Source organism: Fragaria vesca, linkage group LG6 (genome assembly GCF_000184155.1).
Source record: "Fragaria vesca subsp. vesca linkage group LG6, FraVesHawaii_1.0, whole genome shotgun sequence".
NCBI lineage: Eukaryota > Viridiplantae > Streptophyta > Magnoliopsida > Rosales > Rosaceae > Fragaria > Fragaria vesca.
Window position 1 is genome coordinate 36350873 of NC_020496.1, and position 9849 is coordinate 36360721.

At 35.3% G+C, this 9849-nt stretch overlaps 1 protein-coding gene across 1 annotated transcript; it reads left to right on the forward strand.

Moving 5' to 3' along the window:
- The first annotated feature begins 2410 nt into the window (after window positions 1-2410).
- LOC101293911 lies at window positions 2411-5337 on the forward strand. The gene is made up of 7 exons (XM_004304484.1): window positions 2411-2612; window positions 2891-2936; window positions 3109-3223; window positions 3340-3407; window positions 3760-4365; window positions 4471-4575; window positions 4674-5337. The coding sequence occupies exons 1-7, from the start codon at window positions 2566-2568 to the stop codon at window positions 5016-5018; spliced, it is 1332 nt and encodes a 443-aa protein (XP_004304532.1). The 5' UTR covers window positions 2411-2565; the 3' UTR covers window positions 5019-5337.
- The last annotated feature ends 4512 nt before the right edge of the window (window positions 5338-9849 follow it).

Sequence of the window (9849 nt, forward strand, 5' to 3'; positions counted from 1 at the left end):
TCCGTCGTGTGTGTGTGTGTGTATATATATATATATATATATATATTAGTGGTGCTTGGCCTCTCTGTATGTCCATTCAGTTTCTGCTTCACGTCCATCTTTTCCTTTCTTTTGCTTCAAATTCAATATAAGAAGGTAGAACTATGGGTTTGGGCTATGTAACAAATTTCGAGCCTACCTGAGGTGGATCATTTCAATTTGGTTTTCACAACTTGAAATCACTAATTTCCCTACTTACATAACCTATTTATTTTATTTATGAGTTTCTTTTACGTTGTTCTATATTTTACTAGTAATTGATGGAGTTTGATGCCCCGTTTACGTTTATTGTTCATTGTTCGACGAATATGAACACCTTGGTACGTAGGGTTTATTGCATATACTGACGAGTATCTTGAAAAGTGCATCCCTTAAATCTGGATTGATGGACGTCCTAGGACTCCTAGCTATCAGTGTTATTCTTCACCCATATTCCAGTGGCACTAGTTAGAATTTCTAAAAAACCATTCGATTCATATATACGACCTTTCTGGTTCTGGGACCTACGTTTTGATTTGTTGATCACTATCTCGCTCGTTGCTTAATCAGCCCGCCACCACAACCAAGTGTGCGGTTAATTGTGCCCCCATCAATATCCATGCATCTCTAATTGATCGATTCCTTTGCCATCTCTTACTGTTAATGCATTGCATCTTCCAACTATATTATCTCTATCGCTATCTACCTCATCAATCAGTGGCTCCGATAATTGTACCCCAAAGGCCAACTGATCAAAGCTAAATCAGCTGGCCTGGCATGGCAGTGACATATATGCATATATCATCGAATATCTTTGCTAGCTACTAGACCTTTTTCTCCTTTTCAACAGATATTTTCATCTAATGGACACGTACATGACCAAACAACATCTAGCTAGCTGCAGGCTGCAGCTGATCTGCTAAGCTTACTACCTGGACTTTATTCTCCTTCTTGAACATGAATCAAGCACAGTAGCTGAAGAATAACAAGGCCGGCCGAGCAGGATTTCATCATCAACTCCTATTGATCCTCCTTATCTGCAGATATATTTGGGAATATATCTTATATGGGAATATATCTTAGTTAAAGGCAGCGAAATCCGAAATCAATAACTAGCTATGTACCTCGAAATCAAATAATACTCCAACAACATGCATGCCTAAAATGCTCTGCGTTGTTGGAGAGGAGAGATTCCATATTAAAAAAGTGACAAATAAAATTTAATTTATAAGTGGGTGGATCATTCCTAATTGTATCGATATCTTTTGTGATTAAAACCTAACACCTTAAAGGTGGTTAAGTTGAAACAGTATCGATACAAGGATGATCACGGGCCACGTTTATCGCTGTTTGACATGCACGTCACTCGATCATATATGATTCTAGGTTTTTACAGAATCTGAATTCAACTTAGCAACCTAACAATAACATAGTCATCAGCAGCCTCGATCAGCTGGCCTATAGATTAATATATACTTGTGTACATATTTTGATTTTTCAGGATAATAGTACATATTTTGACTGATCATCGTCCATATATATGATGTGCAAATGATCGACTTATTTGTTTGTTTCCGGCAAATCCTGGTCCAACGGTATCCTTGTTTTGTTGTTTGGGATACTCCACGTTCCTGATTTGTATATCACTGATCTCTTTTCTCTCATCATTAGCAATCTGATCCATCTAGGAGAAATCTCAATTCTAATATTAGATAAGGTATACAATCTCTGTTGCTATATATTAAGTGGTCGCGACCGTCTATGGCTTATCTCACTCATCATAGTTTGGAAGGATGTAACCAGACCAAATTTATCCACAACTGTCCCTTCACCTACATATGCACTTTGGCTTCACCTACCTACCAAATAGAACTGAGATATTCAGATTCGTAAGAGTTTGTTGGTAGTAATTTCAAGCTCACATGCCTTGTTACCTTTAACTTTTTACATCAACTGTAAGTCTGTAATTTTTGTTTTACTAGACTAATCCTCCATACCTATAAAAATGATTAGTAACCGTGAGAACACTAATGTAATCGGAAAAAAAAAAACCGTAGAGAAATCAGCTGGTATTGCCGCCATAAATATCAGAAAAGATCTGGGAGCGCACCATAAAACCACACGTGCCTCGCCGAACGTCACGTGACATATTATTTCCCGCTCTCACCGTATGGATCCAAATGTAAAAAGGGCAAATGACCGCGGCGGGAGGCAGTTAACCGACCGCCCAGCCACTCAAAAAACCGACACGTGCACAGCTTTTTCTATAAACAGCTTTTCCGGGCCTACGACCCCCCGAAAAGCCCTCCACTAGCTTCTTCTTATTCCCGAGCACTCTTTCGCTCTCTTCATATTTCGTTTCATATTTTTCCTTCAATGTGGGAGGAGGCATCGTTGTTGTATATAGGATACTAAAGAGTGTGTCTTGTCACTGTTAAAGTCTTTGTGAAGCATACGTTTTTTGTTGGTTTATTCTCAAAAACTTTCTATTTTTAGGTTCTGGGAAGATTTGATATCTAGATTTGGAAGAAGAGAAAGGAAGAAGAAATGGATGATGAGTATACTAAGTTCGTGAGGCGGATGAACCCACCCAGGTACGATTCATGTCAAGTATTCTCCTTTTCTGGGTTTTGATTTCTTTTTTGTTTTGATTGCCTTCACTTTTTAATTTTTGAGTTAGTATTTTGAATCTGAAATTTTACATGTTCCTTTTGTGCAATTGAGTCTTATTGTTCTTTTACATGTTATATTTGTTTCCATGACTCTACTGGGTTCTATTTCCCATTCATGCAATTAATTAGGACAAGGTTTGATTTTGGAGTCTGTCTGAGAAACCCAGAAGCTTCATCTGATTTGATTTTTGTTCTTGCAGAGTTGTGATTGACAATGATTCTTGTGAGGATGCTACTATTATCCAGGTGAGGCTTTGTACCCTGTGATTTGCATGATCAATTGCTCAGTGCTTATAATATGTATCTGTTGAATACAAAAGTCAATCATATATAATATGAGTAGATCATATAAAATACCAAGTTTGGATTAGTGTTTAGTTTCTTGGGTCAACGCTTAATTTCTTCAATTTCTATTCAGGTTGACAGTGTCAACAAACATGGAAGTCTCCTAGATGTTGTCCAAGTGCTTGCAGATGTGAATCTTGTAATAACAAAAGCTTATATCTCATCTGATGGAGTATGGTTCATGGATGGTAAGCTTTATTTTTTCAACTTCCCTTGCCATCTCCTCTTTCACTATTTTAATTTTCAATTTATCCTCATCTCCTTGCCCCTTTTTGCTAACATTGGTTTAAATTTCTATCTTCAGTGTTCAACGTGATTGACCGTGATGGGAAAAAGATCAGAGACAAGGACATTATCAATTATATACAAATTGTAAGTACTTGAACAGATTGTTCTGATGTTTACTGTCAAGTAGTTAGGGGGTTGTAGTATCTTGGTCTGAAGATGAACATCATACTTACTCTGCATGTAAAGCCGAATTACTCAAAGCTCAGTTGAGTATTGCTTCTTGGCACTTGATCAAAAAGACCTTGGGCCATGAACTCCTTTTCATCATTAGTCCTAACGTAGGTCATATTTCTTGCTTGGGATTGGGCTTGCGAAAATAAATTCTGCTCATGACTCCTCTGCACCACCTATGAACTTAGTATTTAGAAAGACCAAGATATATCAACTTATGTGAAAGCAATTTTTGCTCATATTATTCAACTTGTTAATGTTGCAGAGACTTGAAAGCAATGCCAGCTTTGTACCATCTACGGATTCTGTTGGTGTGACACCCTCAGAAGAGCATACCTTAATTGAGCTCAGTGGCACTGATAGAACTGGTCTATTATCTGAAGTGTGTGCCGTTCTTGCAGACCTTCACTGTAATGTGGTAAATGCTGAGATATGGACACACAATGCCAGAGCTGCAGCTGTAGTTCATGTCACAGATGATACCACTGGTTGTGCAATCAAAGATCCAAACCGCCTTGCTTCAATAAAGGAGCTGCTTTGCAATGTCCTTCGAGGAAACAATGAGTCGAAGGCTGCTAAAATGACACTTGCAACCTCTGGAGTTACAAATAGAGATAGAAGGCTGCACCAGATTATGTTTGCTGACAGAGATTATGAGAGGGTTGGAAGAGCTGAATTGCGCAGAGTGGAGGACAAGGGCTCAAGACCTCAAGTAACTGCCTTCGATTGCAGTCAGAAGTATTACACTGTCATTACTATGAAGGCAAAAGATCGACCAAAATTGTTGTTTGACATCATTTGCACTTTAACGGACATGCAGTATGTGGTATTCCATGGAATGGTAAATACAGGGATGACAGAAGCTTATCAGGTAAGATCAAATTCCTATAGTAATTTCTCCTAAGGTGTAGTTTAACTTTAACATACAATAAACTACTATAAATCTATTGCTTATGGGTAAAATTGTTTTATGTAGGAGTTCTATATTCGACATGTTGATGGAGTTCCTATAAGCTCAGAAGCTGAGCGAGAACGTGTTGTACAATGTCTTGAAGCAGCCATTGAAAGGCGGGCATCTGAGGTACGTGCATGAACTCCCCTAACGAATGAAAAACTTCTTGTTCAATTATCTTCTTCGTAACTTTACTAATACATATTGCTTTGCCAACTGCCATGCAGGGGCTTGAACTACAACTGTGCACCGATGACCGGGTTGGACTTCTATCAGATATCACTCGGATATTCAGAGAGAACAGTTTGTCTATCAAACGAGCAGAAATTTCAACTAAAGGAGGAAAAGCTCTGGACACCTTCTATGTCACAGACGTGACAGGAAACCCAGTTGATCCCAAGATGATTGATTCAATTCGCAGAGAGATTGGCCAGACCATACTGCAGGTGAAATGCAATTCAACCCCTCCACCATCAAAGTCCCCTGAAGGGACAAAAATGGGATATCTCTTTGGCAACTTGTTCAAAGCTCGAAATTTCCAAAATCTTAAATTAATCAGATCCTACTCTTAGTTTCTCTTTAGAACTAGAAACTGTAAAAAGGTTATCCATGCTTCAGGTGTATATGCTATATAGAAGTATGTAGAAATTAAGAAACACTGTATATATATGGCCACCCTAAACCCTGCAGAGCTGACTGGGGGTTTAGCTAGCGTTATATGCTAATACAAGTGTCTAGAAGAGTAGAAGAAACCCAGAAACCAATCTATACTGTAAAGCTAGTGATTGGATTTGTGTATAATGTACATAGTGGTGGGCAGAGGTTGCACAAAGATAGAACATTGTACAGTTAATGTAGCTCAATGAAATATGATGTAAATTTTTAGATAAATTTGCATTTTGTTCTCTTGCGTTCGGTCTCGATGAATGGTAGAACAGTTGCATGTATCTAGTAGCAAGAGTAAGTCAAATAATTCATGGATACTACTCCTACGAGTCTACTATATATGAAACTCCTCTCAACATATACAACATACTCCTATAAATTCTTCAATAATAATTTCTAATTGCATATGCTATAGAAGTGGACAACTTTTATTGAAGTCACTTTTTTTTTTTTTATTCCAGCTTGAACAATAATATAATACAACCACTTTTCCAACTTTAGAAATTCGTATAAAATAATCAGATTAAGATTTTCGAGTTCCATCAATTTGAGAAATACTTATTTATCATGATTTGATAATAAAAAATGTTTGGTTAAAAAATAAATACATACAATTTTGACCCAAAAATTTGCGTGCTAAGCAAGAAATTTTGGCTGAAATAAGCGCAACTGAGATTTTCGAGTTCCACCAATTGGAGAAATACTTTTTTTCATCACAATTTGATAATAAGAAAAGTTTAATTAAAAAATAAGAAAATTAAATTTTTATCAAAAAATTTGTGTGCTATAGCAAAGGATTTTAGCTGGAATCAAAAGAAACTCCTATGCGCTAATCCAATCGAGATTTTCGAGTTTCGTCAGTTTGATAATTACTTATTTATTTGATAATAGAAAAAGTTTGGTTAAGAAATAATAACATTCAATTTTGACCTGAAAATGTGTGTGCTATAGCAAGAAATTTTCGATGAAATCAAGCGAAACTCGTATACACTAATCTGTTTAAGATTTTCGTGTTCCATCAGTTCCAGAAGTACATAGAAGTCATGATTTGATAACAAGAAAATATTGATTAAAATATAAGAACATTTAATTTTGACCTAAAAATACGTACGTGTATATCATCAAGGGTTTTCAATGAAATCAAACAAATGTCATATACACTAATCCGATTGAGATTTTTGAGTTCCGTCAGTTGTAGAAGTACTTAAAAGTCATGATTTGATAATAGAAAAAATTTGGTTCACAAATAAGAACATTCAATTTTGACCTAAAAATGTGTGGCAAGGGATTTTCGACCAAATCAAACAAAACTTATATACACTAATCCGATTAAGATTTTCGTGTTCCGTCAGTTCGAGAAGTACTCAAAAGTCAGGATTTGATGATAGGTAAACTTTGGTTATGAAATAAGAACATTGCCTTTTGACCTAAAAATAATGTGTGCTATAGCAAAGAATTTTTAATGAAATCAAACGAAACTCGTATACACTAATCCGATTGAGATTTTCGTGTTCCGTCAGTTTGAGCAGTACTCAAAAGTCATGATTTGATAGTAAGGAAAGTTTGGTTTACAAATTAGAACATTGCATTTTGGCCTAAAAATGCGTGTGCTATAGCAAGGGATTTTCGATGAAATCAACTCGTATACACTAATCCGATTGAGATTTTCGTGTTCCGTCAGTTCAAGAAGTACTCAAAAGTCCTAATTTGATAATAAGAAAGTTTAGTTCAAAAATTAGAACATTGCATTTTGGCCTAAAAATGTGTGTGCTATAGTAAGAGATTTTCGATGAAATCAAACGAAACTTGTATACACTAATCCAATTAAGATTTTCGTGTTCCGTCAGTTCGAGAATTATTCAAAAGTCATGATTTGATAATAGGTAAAGTTTGGTTAAGAAATAAGCATTTTGGCCTAAAAATGTGTGTGCTATAACAAGAGATTTTCGATGAATCAAATGAAACTCGTATACATTATTCCGATTGACATTTTCGTGTTGCGTCAGTTTGAGAAGTTCTCAAAAGTCATGATTTGATAGTAAGGAAAGTTTGGTTTACAAATTAAAACATTGCATTTTGGCCTAAAATTGCGTGTGATATAGCAAGGGATTTTCGATGAAATCAACTCGTATACGCTAATCCAATTGAGATTTTCGTGTTCCGTCAATTCAAGAAGTACTCAGAAGTCCTAATTTGATAATAAGAAAGTTTAGTTCAAAAATTAGAACATTGCATTTTGGCCTAAAAATGTGTGTGCTATAGTAAGGGATTTTCGATGAAATCAAACGAAACTCGTATACACTAATTCAATTGAGATTTTCGTGTTCCGTCAGTTCGAGAATTATTCAAAAGTCATGATTTGATAATAGGTAAAGTTTGGTTAAGAAATAAGAACATTGCATTTTGGCATAAAAATGCGTGTGTTATAACAAGAGATTTTCGATGAAATCAAACGAAATTCGTATACACTAATACAATTGAGATTTTCATGTTCCGTCAGTACTCAAAAGTCATGATTTGATAGTAAGGAAAGTTTGGTTTACAAATTAGAACATTGCATTTTGACCTAAAAATGTGTGTGATATAGCACTATAGCAAGAGATTTTCGATGAAATCAAACGAAACTCGTATATACTATTCTGATTGACATTTTTATGTTCCGTCAGTTCGAGAAGTACTCAAAAGTCATGATTTGATGATGGGTAAAATTTGGTTAAGAAATAAGAACATTGCATTTTGGCATAAAAATGCGTGTGCTATAACAAGAGATCTTCGATGAAATCAAACAAAATTCGTATACACTAATCCAATTGAGATTTTCGTGTTCCTTCAGTTCGAGAAGTACTCAAAAGTCATGATTTGATGATAGGTAAAGTTTGGTTATGAAATAAGAACATTGCATTTTGACCTAAAAATGCGTGTGCTATAGCAAGAGATTTTCGATGAAATCAAACGAAACTTGTATACAATTATCCGAATGAGATTTCGTGTTCCGTCAGTTCGAGAAGTACTCAAAAGTTCTGATTTGATATTAAGAAAAGTTTGGTTCACAAATTAGAACATTGCATTTTGGCCTAAAAAAGCGTGTGCTATAGTAAGGGATTTTCGATGAAATCAAACGAAACCCGTATACACTAATCTGATTGAGATTTTCGTGTTCCGTCAGTTCGAGAAGTACTCAAAAGTTCGAGAAGTACTCAAAAGTCATGATTTGGTGATAGGTAAACTTTGGTTATGAAATAAGAACATTGCATTTTGACCTAAAAATTCGTGTGCTATAGCAAGAGATTTTCGAAGAAATCAATCGAAACTCGTATACACTATTCTGATTGACATTTTCATGTTCCGTCAGTTCGAGAAGTACTCAAAACTCATGATTTGATGATAGGTAAAGTTTCGTTAAGAAATAAGAACATTGCATTTTAACCTAAAAATGCGTGTGCTATATAGCAAGGGATTTTCGATGAAATCAAACGAAACTCGTATACACTATTCCGATTGACATTTTCGTGTTCCGTCAGTTCGAGAAGTACTCAAAAGTCATGATTTGATGATAGGTAAAGTTTGGTTATGAAATAAGAACATTGCATTTTGACCTAAAAATGTGTGTACGTGCTATAGCAAGGGATTTTTGATGAAATCAAACGAAACTCGTATACACTATTCCGATTGACATTTTCGTGTTCTATCAGTTGAGAAGTACTCAAAAGTCATGATTTGATGATTGGTAAAGTTTGGTTAAAAAATAAGAACATTGCATTTTAACCTAAAAATGCGTGTGATATAGTAAGGGATATTCGATGAAATCAGATGAAACTCATATACACTATTCCGATTCACATATTTGTGTTCCGTCAGTTCTAGAAGTACTCAAAAGTCATGATTTGATGATAGGTAAAGTTTGGTTATGAAATAAGAACATTGCATTTTGACCTTAAAATGCGTGTGCTATAGCAAGATATAACAAGAGATTTTCGATGAAATCAAACGAAACTCGTATACAGTTATCAGAATGAGATTTCCGTGTTCCGTCAGTTCGAGAAGTACTCAAAAGTCTTGATTTGATATTAAGAAAAGTTTGGTTCACAAATTAGAACATTGCATTTTGGCCTAAAAAAGCGTGTGTTATAGCAAGGGATTTTCGATGAAATCAAATGAAACTCGTATACACTAATCTGATTGAGATTTTCATGTTCCGTCAGTTAGAGAAGTATTCAAAAGTCATGATATGATGATAGGTAAACTTTGGTTATGAAATAAGAACTTTGCTTTTTGACCTAAAAATGCGTGTGCTATAGTAAGGGATTTTCGAAGAAATCAATCGAAACTCGTATACACTATTTTGATTGACATTTTCGTGTTCCGTCAGTTCGAGAAGTACTCAAAAGTCATGATTTGATGATAGGTAAAGTTTCGTTAAGAAATAAGAACATTGCATTTTAACATAAAAATGCGTGTGATATAGTAAGGGATATTCGATGAAATCAGACGAAACTCGTATACACTATTCCGATTCACATTTTCGTGTTCCGTCAGTTCTAGAAGTACTCAAAAGTCATGATTTGATGATAGGTAAAGTTTGGTTATGAAATAAGAACATTGCATTTTGACCTAAAAATGTGTGTGCTATAGCAAGATATAACAAGAGATTTTCGATGAAATCAAACGAAACTCGTATACACTTATCCGAATGAGATTTTCGTGTTTCGTCAGTTCAAGAAGTACTCAAAAGTCCTG

What these genes read in the sequence shown, in the direction of transcription:
- LOC101293911 (XM_004304484.1), top strand. Translation starts at nt 2,566, where the DNA reads ATGGATGATGAGTATACTAAGTTCGTGAGGCGGATGAACCCACCCAG. An exon ending in AGGATGCTACTATTATCCAG is followed by an intron (nt 2,937 to 3,108) that starts GTGAGGCTTTGT and finishes ATTTCTATTCAG; the next exon opens with GTTGACAGTGTCAACAAACA. An exon ending in GGATGACAGAAGCTTATCAG is followed by an intron (nt 4,366 to 4,470) that starts GTAAGATCAAAT and finishes TGTTTTATGTAG; the next exon opens with GAGTTCTATATTCGACATGT.